We start from the raw sequence: 18,246 nt of genomic DNA, 5'->3' as shown, positions 1-18,246 counted from the left end.
ACTTAACCACAGATACTCAGTGTCTTCACCTACGGGTGAGGTAGTAAGATGGTCCCCAGGACCCCTTCTAACCCAAACTCTTAATAATGAGGATTAGTTGGTTTCCTTCTGCTCACCGCAATAATACTGGTACTGAAGGAAACATACGGGCATAAAGTGGTCGAAGAAAACGTACTTAAAAACAAGGAATTTTTAAAGCACTCATTTTATAAGGAAGTTTACAACCAGCTACAACAATTTTCACAGCTTCCTTGTAAAAAATAAAGCCATCAATCCATTAACTGACACTACTTTAAAAAGAGTTGCTGAAGTTTACGATGTGTCACCATAATAAGACTGATTCAGAGGACAGGCCTTGTGGACAAGGGATGGGACTTAGAGTAATCAATACAAGACAAAAACACCTTCAAAATGGTCACTGTCCTCTAGGGGGCCTGGGACATTCACGTTCAATGAAAATGATCAATAGTAACTAAAACGTTAGCGTTTCATATGTTTTCCGAATTCATTTTGTGACCGTCGTAATAAAGAGAGAATTAAGTATAAGCCCAACATCTTTTAAAACTTTTATTTATGGAGATTTTCAAATATATACAAAAATGGATGAAGCAGGATAATGAACCCTCACCCAGCATCTTTAACTTTTGGCCAATCTTGTTTTACATATATTCCTACTCAACCCGCCTCCCTGTTGTCTGGCATATTTTTAATTAAATGTCAGACAACATATCATTTAATTTCAGTCTGTATATCTAACTGATAGGACCTATTTTAAAAATATAACCACCAGGCCATTAATCTTACCTTATAAAGTTAAAACCATCCAATACGTGTGAATTTTTCCTTGGTTGTCTCCAAAATGTCTTGGCAGTGGCTCCTTCAAACCAGGTTCAAAGGAGGCCCCACCACGGTGGTCCTAGGCCTCGTCAGCCCCCTGTCCTGCAGCACCCTCACGCCCTCACTGCCGCCTACTGACTTTATTCATCAGTCACAGGAATCATGTCCTGCGAATTGTCCCCATTCTGATTTGGCTGATTGTGGATGGACGCTGAGATTGACCGAAAGCAGCAGCCTCAGTTACGGAGGCCGTGGGTGGCCTACAGCATCCACCTCTAGCCCCTAATGACCGTGAGGCTTGCTTCCAGTGAAACCAGAGTGCTTAGGGGGTCCAGAAGTCTCCCCCCACCGTAAAGATCCCGTCAGCCCTAGTGGTCTAACACCTGTTGATGACCGTTACCTAGAGTCATTAAGGGTTTCAGATCGTGATTTTCTAATTTTATCATCTAGTCTGAGTTTATTCACCACACTCTCCTAATAAAGAAGAATTTTCCCTCATCAATGCAGAAAAGGCATCACAATGTTTAATTCTTTATCATTTTTTAGAATAAAGGACTGATGCTCTAGCCCTCTCCCAAGGTGATCCATGAGATTTTAAAATAATAATAACTATGAACTGAAGGTTTTCACAGGAGTGTGTATTTCAGTCTGCTTCAGGCACTGCCTAAGCTCCATTATTCTATCCGACGTCTGGGGGCGCCCCGCTAAGTAGATTCTGCATCCTCTGACACGACACCACTGTCCTGACACTTCACTTCCTGTCCAGCACAACCCTTCTGGCACCCGAGGACCCGTGCCCACCCAAGGAGTCCCACTGCCCTGTACCTAGCGACCACAGTCTGGGTCCCCACTGCCACTTCTAGGCCTTTTCTAGAGATAAAGATAAGAAACAGGTGGGTTTTAAAGGGAAAGCACAATCATGAGTTCATAGTAGAAATGCCTGTTTCAAATTTAAAACTACTAAGGTCATACTTAACTTTATTAGTTTTATACTTGTGTTTCTTTTCTTATGCTACAAATTTTAGGACTCACTCACACGTGCACTGATTGATTTGGGGGCTGGAAAATTAATGAAAGCGAAGTGACTTTCCTCATGCTGAGCTACAAGTGAGGAACCTTATGGGTTCACGTGGGGAAGTGCACCCGATGCCGCTTTAATTTCCCGTCTGATAGAAATCAAGAAACAGAAACAATCTTCAGTAACTAAGAAAGCATGAATAAAGGAGGAAATTCTTTTACATTCATTCAATCTCTGAATCACTCTCAATGGTGGGGATATTTGAACCATCCAATAGAAAGCTTCCAAATACAATGTGTTAGGAAACTTCACTCACATCATCCACTGCGTGGACCACTCCTCCAGACACAGAGCTGAGGGGGTGAAACAACATTTAAAATACACATTACGATGGAATGCTTTCTGCAGTCCCTCTGTTTCTCCAGCACTGGGGGTTATTTCCTGGCCCCTCCCTTCTGTTCCCTGACATCTGCTGGCACCCAGGTTTCGATTTGTCTATCCTTTTCCTATCTTCATCTCTCCTCCCTCCTTTCTACCTTCCCTTGGCATTTTTTCTCTCATACCTCTGCTTTGTTTCATATTTTTGTATTCCCTAGTTGTGCTGTGTGATACATGTGTCTATATTTAAATACCTCCCAAATGTACAGCCTGAGGTTAGAAGCTTGGGGGCGACTGAGACAGAAGGAAGGTTATGCCAAGGTCTACGCCTTCAGGAGCTCAGGTATCTGAAGGCAATCATGGATCCGGAAAGAGGCAACATGTTTCAAAACTAAAATTAGGGACTTCCCTGGAGGTCCAGTGGTGAAGATGCTGTGCTTCCACTGCAGGGGGCAAGGGTTCGATCCCTGGTTGGGGAACTAAGATCCTGCATGCCACACAGGGCAGCCAAAAAAAAAAAAAAAAAAATTAAAAAAAAACACCTAAAATTAAATGAATGTAAATAATATAGGAGCATAAAAAATAGTTTACGAAGCCTCTTGTGAATCTTTGTGAAGTTGATTAGCCCAGGGCAGCGCCGTCCGACAGAGCTTTCTTGTGATGATGGAAACATACCAAGTGAACTGTCCAGCAGTGCACCTGAGATGTGGCCAGTGCAACTGAGAAACTACACATCTCATTTTATTTAACTTTTATTCATTTAAAGTCTCAAAACTACATGTGGCAGGAAGCTACCTTATCAGGCAGCACAGAAGTAGATTAATAATGTGACAAGGCACTCTGTAAACACCACTCCAAAAGCACCTTCACGGAGACATTACATTTTAGGACCACTGACTGCTGGATTGCACAGCTGTACTAGACGTGCCCTATTGTCAGGACCAGTCAACAAAGGATGCTAAGGACTGAAGTAGCAAAATAAAAGTCTTGAAGGAAAAAATGTTGCATCACCTTCGAAAGATACAAATTGTTTGTTTCACACTATAGGACTGACCAAGCTTTCTAAAGACTTTCTAAAGTCAAGTGTTAAATTATATTATATGAAGATAGGTGTGACTGGGGCTAGGCCCCTAAAGAAGAGTGAAATTTGGACAGGGTAAGGGGAGGGCCCTGAGATAACACGAGAAACATGAGCAAAATTATAGAGGCAGGAACAAGCACTTAGCGGTCAGTGTGAACACACTGACGGGCCTGACCTGACGGAAGCAGAGGAAACCTGCAGGATGAGAGGGAAGTGGAACAGGCAGGGGGCCTGGAGTTGGGAGTTGAGATGTCAGACCATGGAGTGGAGACGTCCACGGGAGATTTGTTTCATTGGGGAAAGAAGGAAAAGTTAGCAGTATGATTTTCCAGTAAACAAATATCAGACAGTTTTGTGTTATTCATCAATACCATCAAAAGTTTCTCTAAGTCAGAAGTATTAGCCAAATCAGCACTGATGACCTCCCTGCACCTCTGAAGGGTCTCTGGAGGGAATCCAGAGGGAGGCCCCCCGCCGCACAGAGGGGAAAGACCCGCGAGTGCCTGGCCCTGCAAATCACTAAAAGAAGCCTGAGCCCTCGGCCAGCAGAACCCCTGCGACACCTATCTTTCTTGCTCAGATATTTTGGGCACATTCAGCCACATTCCAGAGGGTCTGCTACTCATTCATTATTAGCAAAGCAGCTCTATCCAGAAAAGATAACCTCACCCAGAGCACCGGAATATAGGAGGCATGGGAAATTGTTGCCACTTCTATACTTTTTCCCTTAAAATGCACACACACGCACACACACATACACACACACGGTACAAAAGCAAATTACCTGTTCTGTAAAACCGGGTCATGAGATTCATCATCAAAAGGCAGCAGAGGGCGGATCGGACAGTGACCTCTGATATTGCCTTTCAGCTCCTACAACAAGAAAAAGGTTCCCCGTGAGCACAGGAGCCGCACCGAACTGATGGACCATTTCCTCAAAGAGCATCTACTGAAAAACGTTTCCCCAAGATGTGAGCACTGGAGTTCCTACCAAGCCTTGACTTGTGAAAAAAAGCCCTGTGGAGCAGTGAGTGTCCGTATTATTTTAAGCTTTAAAAAAGTTCATCCTTAAATTTGTTCATGTGGCACACTTGGTTGGGTGTATCAAGACGATACCTGTTAACGGAATCCTGCACTAAATGTCTCAGGCATTTCAGAAGGTTGCTGAGATGTGGTACCTTTGCTCATTATCCGGACCCTCCGAGGGGCTCGTCTCAGTGCTGAGATGTCGCAGAGACGGAAACAAAGAATCAGAACCGGGCTGAACCTCCACCCGGCACAGAGATGAAGCCGCACCTCCCTGCATTCTGGGGACTAAGAAAGCTGAGGCTTTTGTGATCTTAGGAATGAATTCCTGTCAAGATCGTGTTGAGTTAGCCACATAGATGTGGCTATGTTTCCACCAGGCCGTGCCTGGGTCGCTCTGATGTCGAGGAAGTTACTGCCCCCCGGGCGAGCTCTGATTCACTGCCCCACAGCTCCTCCCAGGACTGCGCTGACAACTTTTACCCGTTGCCCTCCGACAGCTCTGGGGCCATACTGCAGGAGCCTCTTCCTCTTCCACAGCCCAGCTTGTCGGAAACTGCTCGGCGCCCTCCAGACACCACACTCCCTGCTCACCCCACCGGCCCTTGCTGCTCTGGGCCGCGTCCACCATCGTCCTGAAACGGCTAAGATCAACCCAGCCTGTTTGTGTCCTTCCTGAAGCATCCTGTCCGGGACGAGAAGCACGTCTCTAGCTGCGGGTAACGGCGGGGAGAGGAAGGAGGCTCCCCCCTCTCTGGCACTCATACATCCTTCTGTCTACGCAGCTGGGCAAGCCACTAGCTCGCTGGGCAGCCCCGGACGTGAAGGACCAGTGCCAGCAGCGTCGCCACGGGCACCCTACGCCCTTGGTGCCCAGGGAACTCTGGACCCACCCAGGGGAGCCGTCAGCTCCTGCCCCGTCCCTCAGGCTATGGAGACGTTCCCGGGAAAGCAGGAGAAATAGCAGCAGGAAGGCAAACCTGCCAGAAGCCTTCCACTACCCCAAGCCAGAATCCGGAGTGTGTGCAGGGAAGCCTGCGCTGACTCACAGGACAGAAGAGACTTAGGGAAAGGAGGGGGAGGGACAAGGCAAGGGAAACTGGGAGAGAGTGGATGGATGGGTGACGTGCGGTGACCTGGGAGGTTATCACACCTGTGGAGGGACGGGTGCCACGTCCCAGGGGGGGACGGCCGCCTTCACGCCATCTGCACCTGGGCAGCCAGAAGCCGGTGGGAGAAGCCTGGAGGGCGAGGGACAGCGACCCCAGAGGGAGCTTGTCATCTGGGCTTTTGCCGCAGTTGGCTAGAGGGTCCACTGGCAACAACAGCGCAGATGGTGGTGACGATGTCAGTCCCAACATGTTCATTTCTACTTAAAAACTGACTGCAGCTCAAGCAGTGCCACCATTGCTGGCGGGCACTCTCTCTCCTGCACCTGTGCACTTGGCATTTTGGGGACAAGTCAGTAGAGGCTGCTGCTCTGACCTGTTGAGCTATTTTGATATTCAACATATTTGCTATCTACTCTTTTCAAACTTGTATCTTCAAACATAAGCAACCTGCCTTTTTATTTCCATCAAGTCACATGTAATTAGGACCCAAAGGATCAGGGGCAGAGCCCAGAGGACGTCCCTAGGAGCCTCACCCTGTTGTCACCTGTGCCTGGATCGCTGGCCAGGTGGACGGGGGCTCCTTGTGGGAAGGGACTGTGTTCCCCACGCGTCACCCGCCTCCACATACGTGTGCTGAGAAATGAGCTTCGCCGTAAGAGATGGTGCTCAGCTCTTACACTGACATCTGTCCATAAATATTCTATTTTATTTATTTATAGAATAAATAAATAAAATATTCTATTTTATTTATTTATGTAAGACGTTTTCCAGTGCCCGGTAGAAGACCAGACACTCTACATCTATTATATATTTTTAAAATTGAATATCAGAAAAGGAAATGAGAATACATTCTTTTTTAAATACATATTTATTTATTTATTTATTTTGGCTGTGCCGGGTCTTGGTTGCGGCACACGGACTCTTAGTTGTAGCGTGCAGACTTAGTTGCAGCATGCATGTGGGATCTAGTTCCCCGACCAGGGATCAAACCCGGGTCCCCTGCATTGGGAGGGCGGAGTCTTACCTACTGGACCACCAGGGAAGCCCCAGGACAAGAGAATATTTTTATTCTCAAAACCCCCTGCAGTTTCCAGTGACCACTTTTTCCCCTCACGTGCTCAGAAGCCATCCTTCCGGTAATTCTTCTAAGATCTTGCCCTTGATTTGTGGCAAGTTTATTCAACTAGTGGCGAGACACAGCTTCTCCTACTGTTTGAAAACTGGATAAATGAATTACACCCATTTATTTACAGGCTCTTAAGGCTTCTTAAGGGTCTCTGGGATCCCGCAGGAGGAAGATCGACAGTCGTGTCTGCACGTTTTCTGGGGGCCACGGGGCTCAGACCACGAGCCCCAAGGTCATTTAGGGCCCTTAGGATCCCACAGGCCATCACCCCACACTGGACTTGGTTCCACCTCGGGAAGCCCGGGATGGTGAGAGCTGCATCTGACTCAGAGCTTCTGGTGCTCAAGGCACCTCACTCAGTCTCACTGCATCAGGACAGCAGCTCAGGGGCAGCGCTGCTGTGACGATCAGGTCGGAAAACGCTCCGAGAGGCCATGGCACAGGGTGCGTGTGCCGCACGCGCTCTGAGTCGCTGTTCAGGGTGCTGGGGCACCTGAGCACACGCGCTGAGCAGGAGAACGGCCCTCAGACGTGTCCGTCGACTAAGGGGGCATCTAGCACGGGAGTGGGAGAGACCCTTGGCAGAGCAGGTTTCTGGGGCTCCAGGTGAATGGAATGTGGAGAGACCAGCCATAAACAAAGTGCAACCATAAACATCAAATCTCGTGGAAGCAAATTCGTCACACGCCATCCCCTTCAGCCTCCTCGTGTTGGTAAATGGAAACCGGAGTCTTAACTTTAAACGTCACGGGGTCTCAAATCTCACACCCTTTAAGACAGTCAGCGAGAGAGACCCTTCAATCTTGGGGACGGACAGGAAGAGAAACAGGTGACAAGGGCTGGAAGGAAGGCAGGGTCCCCGCCGCAGCCCTTGGGCATCTCAGGGGTGTCTCGAGTTTTAACACGACTCCTGGTTCCCGGCTCGGGCGTCTCCACCTCTGCAAACCTCCCCCCACCTCACGCCCACGGCCCAGCCCGTCCTGTCGGGAGGCCCCCAGGTGCTGGGCTGGTCACGTCCTGCCACTGCGTCCCAGCGGCCTGGCCCAGGCCACCGTCCCTCTGGCCAGGGGACCCAGCCCTGACCCCGACAGAGCCGGAAGGACCATGGAGGAGGCGGCCGGATCACATCCCTTCTTGTCCTGAGGGGACATGGGGACCCCCCGGTGGTCCTGCTGCCCTCTTCCTCTGGCCACAGCGAGGACCGGGCCCCAAGGACACGTGTCACCCACCAGCAGAGCATCGTGCGGCCACGTCGGCTCCCGCTGCCACTGCTTGGTCACGCCGTGCGGGAGCGCTCCAGACGCCGCGCCTGTGTCTGCCGCACTGCCGCAGGGGCAGGGCCACCCCGAGTTAGAGCAGCTCCCGGACGGGTCCCCAGCCCCCTTCCACCACCCCCCGCAATCAGTACGCTGGGGGCCAGGCCCTTGGCACCCAGGCCACTTGAAATGCCACATGTCAGCCTCGTAGCAGGACACGCATTTCAGGACGGTGGCCTGTGGACGCTCACCCCATCCTCACAACCCGCCCCATGGTGTGGACAGGGGAGCACGCGGAGGATTCCTGGGGCGCCACCAGGTGGGGGGCGGTTACACCTGCGGGCGTGAGGTCCAGGAGTTTCAGGTCACGATGCATCCTGGGTGAGCGGGGCGGGGCTCTCAGAGCCCTCACACATAGGGGACCCTCGCGCACAGGGCCCGGACCAGCCGCAGGTCAAGGTCATGAAGGCCTTCCTGAGATCACCCAGAGAAAAGGAGCATCTCTGTCGGTGGGGCGCCGGGAGACCCAAGCCGGGGAGGCCAGGACTCAGTCCCGCCTGTGAGCTGGGCCGGCGCTCGGGGCTGAAGGAGCTGGCCGCCCACGCTCCAGGCAGGCTGGCTGGCGGACCTGCAGGGCCCCTGCCTCTGCGTGAAGCACACTGCCTTTGGTCAGGGTCCCCGTCGTACGTAGCTAGCAGAGCCTTGTGGTGCAGCCGTGCTGCCTGACACTGTCTCAGAAAGACAGTCCCGACGCTCACCCCGGTAACTCCTGAAAAGCCCCCGAGAAGAGGAATGAAGCTCCTGTGCGTCTTGTTTCAGCTTCTACAAAGCAAGAACGTGCACGACTAATACAATGGCTATGATTACTAATCATCACAGCATAACCACAAAGCTTCTGTAAAATAAGGACACAGCCTTAACACGATCAGACATGAACTTATTGTGAACTAAATCTATCAAAGCCGACGTCCTCAATCACAGACACACGCATGTTGCCGGCCGAGGGTTTCAGCGACGGACGTGCCTGGGCTCACTTCAGACGTTCTGAGCCAGGAGATCTGGGCTTTGCACTTTACAAAGCAGCACATGTGATTTTACATACTTACATAGTTGGAGTATTTAAGAAGATCAAGTCTGTCACCCGTGTCCATAGGAAGCACAGTTCATCCCATGGTGAAGAGCTCGCCTAGGACGTTTTTCCACCTGCTGTTTACTTCCTGTGATGCCCGCCCTCCCCTCCTGGGAACAAAGCTCTAATCTACTATCCAGACCACCCCCTGGAAGCCAACTGATCACAAGCCATGGGGAGAACAATGCACACCAGGGATATAAATGTGCACAATGGAATTCCAGGCACATAAACACTACAGTTTCCAGAGACCTTTGGAAACAATGCAACAATGCAACAAAATAGTATCCTACACGTAAGGTACTCTTTCTTCTTCCTGAAGTTACTTGAAGGATTTTTGGCTTGAGGACAGGTCCATGGAATGAAAGAACAGAGATGCTACTGTTTAATATCAAACACTCAACTCATGAAACCTTAACTGAACTTAAATAGATGTTCTTTGTCTCTTTTGTTAAGTCTTTTCTTGCTATAAAATGGAGATCACTTTAGTATGTTTGGGAAACATTTTCATAAAACATCAAAATTAAATTGAATTAAAGTATTTTTACTATACAGAATGCACATAAAGTTATATACTTTATTCAGTGATGGATTAATTTTACCCAGGTGGAAGAGAATGAAGAATTAATTCCATATAAACCCATTCTAAATATACTAAAGCAGTTCATGCGGGGCAGGGGTGGGAACCGAGAACAAATCACCCCTAAGGGCAAATTAATCCTGTTTACAGAGGGTGTTTCTATTGTTGTAATAATTATCATTTTTTTGTCCTTCTAATCTTTACCCTGGTCACATTGTTTGTAACAAAAGGTGAAAAATGCTCTTAAAAGCATCCACCTTGGAGATCTGCCAGTGGATTGGGTGGATAGTTTTCCAGCTTCTTCCAGAAGGCACGTGGTTTAAAAGGACTTGCTTTCTTTGATGACCTGCTGTATTAGTGCCACTTAATCAACACATACAAACCAGTTTTCTACCATCTGCCGTAGAAATGAAAATGAGAGCAACTGCGATGTATTAAATTCAATGACCAGGTAAATGCAGCAATTCATCTCATGGCCAAAATGCATTTTCCTTTCTATTTTTGCTCAGGACCCCAATCGTGTTTTGAGGCTTAGCCTTCTATGTAGTTTTAGAAAGAAACTCCCAAAGTGAACTCCATCTACAATTGATTATAAAAATGGTAACAATTTTATAATTTAACAAACAAGGCCAAATCAGTCACTTGGAATGGGAAATCTATATCTAATACGCGGAGGGGCTTTACTTCCCAAAATTAAGGCTTCTTTTAATTCCATAAGAGTAGATCTAATGTGATAAACCATAATCGAAAAGAATGTTTTTAAAAGAAGAATGTATATATATGTATAACTGAATCACTTTGCTGTACAGCAGAAATTAACACAACATTGTAAATCAACTATACTTCAATAAAAATAAATAAATACAGAGTAGATGTATTTTGACAGGCATGACTTACACAATTCACCAGAAAATAATCACTCACTACTGAACACCAACATTCATGGTGTAAATGAAGACTGACTTCCGGGGAAATTCTTCCTACCTGGGCAACGCAACAGAGCTGGGTCAAGGCCGAGCGCGTGCGTCTCCACCCGTGAGCTGCGCCCCGTGAAGCACGGTGCCGAGCCAGCGGAGGACTTCTAGCCCAGGTCCATGTTCAGACAGATCACTCCAGGTGTTCTGTGGGGAGACAGGAAGGAAGAGGCAGACCGCTCGCTCCGACTACGGACCGAGGTCCGTCCATGGTGGCCTGGACGTCCGACTGTCACAGTGGGGACAGATGGATGGATCAAACCCTCGGGACGGGACAGGAAGGAGGCTCTGGCCTGAGCCGCTGCTGGGGAGGTGCCACGAGGTACTGGGGCAAAGGTAATGAGCTTGGGAGTTTGCTTCATTTTGTTTGGTTCCCACTCTATTTATTTAGGTGTTTATGCTCTCACACTACATCCTTATAAGCCACTAAACATTACAGTTTCTCCCCCAGAACTGCAACCACATGTTCCCGTACAGTGAAAACACCTGGTTAAACTACCAATACCGCCCACCATCATGTCATCACCTGCATAATAAGACAGCGTTACCGTGTACCCAGCACTGAGATTCACAGCTCAAAAGCCACATGAAATACGGGATACGCGCTCACTTCATTAGCGGGAACCCACTTCTCGTCTTCGGGGGTGGGCAGACGGCAGAGACATCTGGGCGGTGATGGGGGGAGGGATGCCGTGTGACACTGTCCATGGGGGGCAGGTGGGGGACACGCAAAGTAATGCCGGCGGCAGGGGGAGGGCAGGTCAGAGGGCCCGAGGCGCATGCTTGGAACAGTGGACATGGAATCGTGAAGGTGGAGCCAGGACCGAGCTAGGACAGGGACCAGACGCTGACCCCTGTGCCAGAAGCCCCTGCCAAGGGACGGGTCTCAGCAGCTGAGCAGCCGGGGTTACGGGGTGGGAGGCTGGTCCCAGCGGGAAGGGCCTGCCCACCCAGTGCTCCAGGGACACAAGCTGACACAGGTGTCCTGACCTTGGAGAGGCAGGAAGTCTGACTATGCAACAGGAGGCCATCGTCTCTGCCAGGAGGAGGGGGTACTGGGCAGTGGCTGGGTGAGCAGAGATCGGAGAAGAGCGGAGAAGATTCCGGATGCTTCTCGTGGAGGGCGCATGCCAGGGAGAGGCAGGAATCAGGCTGGGTGAATACAAACACAGTCACTCGGGCAAAGGGTCCTGGACTTATTTTAGGCAAGTGTGAAACTGAAAACAGGGGTGTTCGCCCCGGGCAGGAAGAGCCGCCCTGGGGAGGCCGGTGGGCGGGAAGAGCCGCCCTGGGGGGGGTCGGTGGGTGGGAAGAGCTGCAGTAACCAGCGACATCATCTCAGGGTCAGGACGACAGCTGTCCCTGGGCTGCACGGTTGGGGGTGAAAATGAGAACACCATTTCGTGGCAGAGTCCTTAGTGCTGGACACGCCATCCACACACACCCCATCCGCTCCCACTGCGGTTCGGAGAGGCTGAGGCAACGGTGTTGGAAGTTGGGAGAGTGCAGGGCGTGTGGGCCACAAACAGGAAGACTTTCTGTTATTTAATTATCAAAAAAGAATATAGGGACTCACAATACAAATGCCCCAAATGTTGCAGACTTCATCGGGCATTCTATAGCTAATGGTCTTAAACGTAAAACAAACATTTTTTTTGGTCTCAGTGATGCTTGGAAAACTGGTTGGCATTTCACAGCTATCCCCCACTGGTAGAACATCACAGACAGGTCTGAATAGATCTACTCTGTCTGCGCTAACCTTGCAGACAGACGTGAAGACCCCAGAACACGGGCTGGAAGTTTAAGGGGTCGGCAGCTACAGCCACAAGGGATTCTGGGTAGAGTGACCAGCTGGCAGGTGGCCTGGGTCCGGGACGCCAGCCTCACTGGCTGTGAAGCGCCGCAGGGGTGTGATTTCAGGGTGTCACCTTCCAGCATCTCAGGTCCCGGCTGGTGGTTGAGACAGGTCGTGTCATAAATGTGCGCGAACTGCCAGAAAATCACGAGCTTAAAACTGAGCGAATGAATTAATATGTCCTTAATTTAAGAGGTAGTGGGAACAGCCCTAGATTAATAGGCAAATTTGTGCACCAACTTTTGTCGCTGAAACTTGACATAATTATATTTCTTTTGTCGATTCGAGGGGGGCGAGGCGTCTGAAGGCCGCCTCCACCAGGAGGGGCTCAGGAGACGCCTCAGGAGCCCCACGCGTGAGTCATCTAACGGCGGCGCGTTCCTCTTCTATTGCCGCTGCAATAAAGTGCCACGACCTGGGAGGCTGAAACAGCAGACAGACGTGTTTTCTCTCCGTCCCGGGGGCCAGACAGCCAAGATCCAGGTGTGGGTGCAGCCGCATCCCCTCCGAGGCTCGGGGATCCTTCCCGCCTCTGCCACCCCTGGGGTCACTGACGCCACCGCTGCGTGTGTTGTGTCAGCCCCTGTCTTGGGTCAGCATCTTCAAACACCTCCCGGCTTCGTCTTCACACTGCCGGCTGCCTCTGTCTTATAAGGACACTTTGGAAGGCACTGAGGGTCCACCTAGGTAACCCAGGATCGGCTCCCACCTCAAATTCAATCACGTCTGCAGAGATCCTTTTCCCAGAGAAGGTCACATCCACAGCGTCCAGAATTGGGACCCGATATCTTTGGGGGTCACTTTTCAGCTGACCGGAGGCAGCAATGGCAAATCGTGTACAATAAAACGAGTCAATATCCACCGAACGTTCCCCATCTGTGTCCCCTTGTTTTTCAAAGTGAAGATCTAACCTGCAAGGGAAGGTGGGCAGAGGTGTCTTTGAGGCCTCCCCCAGCCCGGTTCTTCTTTTGGTGAAGTAGCCAGATGACGGGGGCAGAATCATGCAAAGGTTTATCTTTAGGGGCGAAGGGAGAGTTCCACAGCTGACTGCAGTGGTGCGGATAAAACCACAGACTTACTAAACACCGAACCGTACGCTTAACCTGAGTGAATTTCTGGTACCTAAGTTATTCCTCAAAAAAACTATTTTGAAAAGCACAGGTACCTCATTAATTTATTACTCACTAAATACTTGTGAGCACAGAGATAGCAGGAACTTAGAACTAAAGCTGGTTCAGTATAAGAAGATACTTTAAACTTCGACTAAAGGGTCCTCACTGGGTGGGGAAAAGGAAAAGTACAAGAGCACCTCAATTGCTTTCTTCTGCAGAGACTGAAAACAAACTTGGGTGCTGGACATAGTTCAGCTCAATCCCAAGACATGTAAAAATATTACCTCCGCCAATTTCAGGTGAAGAAAGGCATTTTCAGTTTCCAGTTCAACTATTCTCTCTTCTTTGGCCTACATCCAAGGATCCAGAAAGGCAAACGATCAACGTCAGTGAAATTCACCAGCAGTCCCTTCCATCCGCACAAGGAAGACTTAGGTCCAAGGATGCAAGCACACAGTCGGCAAAGAACGAGGGAGGAGGTGGGCTGCAGGGGCACCTCGGACCCTGACGGGCGCCCAGGCCCTGTGTCCACGACCCCTGGCCCCAGGTGTGGGCCCCAGACCAGCAGCTCCTGGGACTTGCTAGAAACCCAGAATCCTGGACCCTCCCACCCCAAATGGACCCGAGTCTGCATTTCAGTAAGTTCTCCAGGTGACCGTTGTGCACAGGTAAGTTTGAAAGCCACGTTCCGAGGACCCTGCTCACCTAAACCCACCATTTCTTTCCTTTTATTCACTTATTCAAAATATACTTGTTAGAAATCTATCAGGTGCCAGGCGCTTGTCCAGGTGCTGTGGAGTCTGCACCCCCGTGGAGAAAGAGATGCACACGTGGATGGAACAGACAAGCGGGGACAGAGGCGGCTCCGCCAGACTGAAAACAGGGCGATGTGAGCGCGGACAGGCGGCCCCCTGAGAGGGATGGGGGCTGAGGGAAGCCCGCACAAAGGCCCTGCAGCGGGAATGAGCTTAGCAAGCCAAGGAGCAGAGAAGATGAGCCAGCCTGAGGCCCAGCGGGCGGGCCAGGGAGAAGGCACTGCAGGGTTTTAGGCAGAGGCGGTTACGTATTAGCCGCGTACAGTAATGCTGAGAAAGGCAGCACCTGGAGGCCCTAGTGGAGAGGAAAGCCCCAGTTCCCAGGAAGGCAGGCTCAGGTGTGGTCTCTCCTGCTGGGGAGCCCTTCTCCCCAAGGCTGCTGACACGCAGCTCACAGAGAACTGTGATCACTTTAGGACACTCTCTGTGATTGGTTGGAAAACCAGAAGCCTGGGAGCCATCTACATGTCTGTTATCACGTTCAGTCAATTTTACCTCTTAAAAAATCATCCCTCGAATATTTCCCTGAGAGTACACTTAATTCTAAGATCCCACCACCCCTCACCTGGACAGGTGCAATGGTCAGTGCCCACCCCTGACCTCAGCTTTACTGGGCGACAATTCACTCTCACACCATTCGCCGACGCTGAGCGGACAAATCAGGTGCTTTGGTATATTCAGAGTTGTGCGACCATCACCAAAACTAATTTTAGAATATCTTCATCACCTCCAAAAGAAGCCCACACCCCTTCACCATCACCCCTAACATCCAACCCTGGGAAACCACTAGTCTACTTTCTGTCCCTACAGATCTGCTAATTCTGGACGTTTTACATAAATGGAATCACACGATATGTGGCCCTCGGTGACTGGCTTCTCTCACTTGGCACCATGTTTTGAAGGCATAGCCGCCTTGCAGCACATGCATCGGTATCTCATTTCTTTTTATTGCCTGATAATATTCCATTGTATGGAGAGGCCACACTTTATCCACTCATCAGCTGAAGGACATTTGGGTTGCTTCCTCTCTTTGGCTAATATGAATAGTGCTCTGACATTTCCGCACAAGCTTTTGTGTGGACCTATTTTCCTTTTGCTTGAGTACACACCTAGGATTGGAATTGCGTACAGTTACTGTGTTTAGCATTTGGAGGAAACGCCAGGCTGTGTTCATTTTACGTCCCCACCAGCAGTGTGTGAGAACTCTGATTCCTCCGCCCCTCGCCAGCTCACCCTCTGTGGTTCTGACGACAGCCCTCCTAGGGAGTGTGAAGTGGTCCCTCACGGTGGTTTGATCTGCATTTCCCTGGTGGCTGGTGATAGCGAGCATGTTTCAGGGTACAAGCCTTGCCCTTCTTAGTTGGTTACATTTCTTCCACAGTATTTGGTTATCTTTGATGACACTGCTGACTGCTATAGAGTAGAAGTACAACTGATTTTTGCGTGTTGATTGTGTGTATCCCTCAGCCTCGCTGACCTTACTTATTAGTGCTAATAGTTTTATTGTTTTGGTTTTTTGGGGGGGGGCGGGTTCCTTAGGATTTTCTATATGTGAGATCATGTCATCTACAAACAGAAATCCTCTTACTTCTTCTTTTCTGATATAGATGGCTTTTCCCCCATTATCTTGCCTAATGCCCTGATTAGCACCGCCAGGAGCCAGGGCGACTTTAAACGGAAGCGGGGAGGCTGAACCCGTCTCTCTTGCCCCTTTTCTCCATTTAGGACACGTTCACTGTTTGTTTGCCTTGACGCCCTTTATCAGGTTGAGGAATTCCTGTCTATTCCTAGTCGTTGAGTGCTTTGCTCATGAAGGGGAGTTGAATGCTGTCAAATGCTTTTTCTGGGTCTGTTGAAACGATCGTGGGGGTTTTGTCCTTTATTCTATCGATACGGTCTTTTACATTAACTGCTTTTTGTTACTAGATCAACTTTGCATTTCTGGGATAAATTCCTCATGGTCATGATGTATAATCCTTTACAGTATTGCTGGATTCCATTTGCCAATATTTCTTTGAAGATTTTTGCATCTATATTCATTGAGATATCGCTCTGTAGATTTCTTGAAATGTTTTTGTGTGGTTTTGGTATCAGGGTAATTCTGGCCTCATGGAATGGGAAGTGTTCCTTCCTCTTCTATTTTTTGGAAGTTTGTGAATGGCCGGTGTTAATTCCTTTTTAAATGTTTGGTAGAATTCCTCAGTGAAGCTGTCTGGGCCTGGGCTTTACTTTGTGAGAGGTTTTTGATTATTAATTTATTTTTAAATAAAATTTATTTTATTTATTTATTTTTTGGCTGCATTGGGTCTTCATTGCTGCATGTGTGCTTCCTCTAGTTGTGGTGAGAGGGGGCTACTCTTCGGTGCCGTGCACAGGTCTTTCATTTCAGTGGCTTCTCTTGTTGTGGAGCACGGGCTCTAGGCACGCAGGCTTCAGTAGTTGTGGCACACGGGCTCAGTAGTTGTGGCTCCTGGGCTCAGTAGTTGTGGCTCACGGGCTTAGTTGCTCCGTGGCATGTGGGATCTTCCCGGACCATGGCTTGAACCCATGTCCCCAGCATTGGCAGGTGGATTCTTAACCGCTGCGCCACCAGGGAAGCCCCTGACTATTAATTTCTTTACTTCTTCCAGCTCTGTTCACATTTTCTAGTTCTTCCTGAATCACCTTTGGTAGTTTTGTCTTTAAGGCATTTGACTATTTCATCCAGGTTGTGTAATTAGTCAGCAATGTTGTTCAGAGTGTTTTCTGACAATCCTTTTTATCTCTGCAAGGTTGGCAGTCATGCCCTCTCTTTTATTCTTGATTTTACTAATTTGAGTCTTCTGTCTTTTTAGTCTGTCAAGCTAAAGGTTTGTCAATTTTGTTGATCTTTTCAAAGAGCCAACTTTTGGTTTTGTTCATTTTCTCTATAGTTTTCCTATTCTTTCTTTCATTTATTTCTGTTCTAATCCTCAGCATTTCTGTCCTCTGCTAGCTTTGGGTTTCATTTTCTTGGCTTTATCCAGTGTCTTGAGGTGGAAGGTTAGGTTGTTGACATGAGACCTACCTTCTTTTCTAAAATATAGGTGTTTACATCTAGAAATTTCCTTTTAAGCACTGCTTTGGCTGCATCCCATAAATTTTGGTGTGTGGAACCTTAATTTTCATTCATCTCAAAATATTTCCTAACCTCCTTTTTGATTTCTTCTTTAATCTCTTGGTTCTCTAGAAGTGTCTCAGTTAATTCTTACGTATGTGTGAAGTTATCCATTCTTTGTCACTAACCCCTAACTTCCCGCTACTGCAGTGAGAACATTCTTTGTACGATTTCGGTCCTTTTCAATTTCTTCGGGCTCGGCTACGGCCTCGCCTGTTGTCTACCCTGAGCCCACCCTGCTCACAACACAGCCTCCATCAGTCGCTTCCCCCGTGGTTGGGGGGCGCGGTTCCTTCCTCACCCCGCCTCCCCAGGACTCAGCTCCCTGACGGCTCAGGCGAGGCCCCCCGGGCCGCACCAGAACCGCTGACCACACGGAGTGTCTCCCCTGGGCGGCGTTTATCTGCTCCTCTCATAGTTTAGTTTCCTTTGTGATTTTGTATTAATCTTTCTCTGATTCAACGGTGTACCCCAAGAGGGCGGGGATTAGACAGGTGACAGCTGTTGTTGCTTGACTGCCTACATTTAGCACAGTATTTAGAACACATTCAGTAAAGTGTGGCGGGGAGACGTCCCTGGTGGGAGGGCAGAGGAGGCCCGGAAGGGGGGAGGGGGAGGCCCAGGAGGGGTGGGAGGTGAGGCCCCGGAGAGCATAGAGGGGGAGAAGTAGGGGTGGGGCGTGCTGCATCTGGAGGCGGGAGCTCAGGTGTGCGGGGCGGGGCCGCTGGGCCTGGGCTGCAGGTGGCCCGGGGCCCCCTCCACCCTCACCTGTCGCTGACCTGCAGCTGCCAGGCCCGCTGCTCCCAGAAGG

The 18,246-nt window shown here is 49.5% G+C and overlaps 1 protein-coding gene across 1 annotated transcript in view; it reads right to left on the bottom strand.

The window, feature by feature from the left end:
• The window catches only part of KIF25 (kinesin family member 25), a gene marked incomplete at its 5' end in the record, with an annotated part of 29,617 nt that extends 23,539 nt beyond the window's left edge, over nucleotides 1-6,078 (bottom strand). Inside the window, 2 exons of the mRNA XM_081250756.1 lie at nucleotides 4,099-4,187; nucleotides 5,986-6,078. Of these exons, the coding sequence (XP_081106882.1) occupies nucleotides 4,099-4,187; nucleotides 5,986-6,078 (182 nt within the window). The remainder of the gene's footprint in view (nucleotides 1-4,098; nucleotides 4,188-5,985) is intronic.
• Between the last annotated feature and the right edge of the window lie 12,168 nt (nucleotides 6,079-18,246).

The sequence above is a fragment of the Mesoplodon bidens genome, assembly GCF_964165515.1.
Source record: "Mesoplodon bidens genome assembly, chromosome: 12".
In the NCBI taxonomy this organism is placed as follows: Eukaryota; Metazoa; Chordata; class Mammalia; order Artiodactyla; family Ziphiidae; genus Mesoplodon; species Mesoplodon bidens.
The sequence above is the reverse complement of the archived record's forward strand: the minus strand, read 5'-3'. Positions and strand labels throughout refer to the sequence as shown.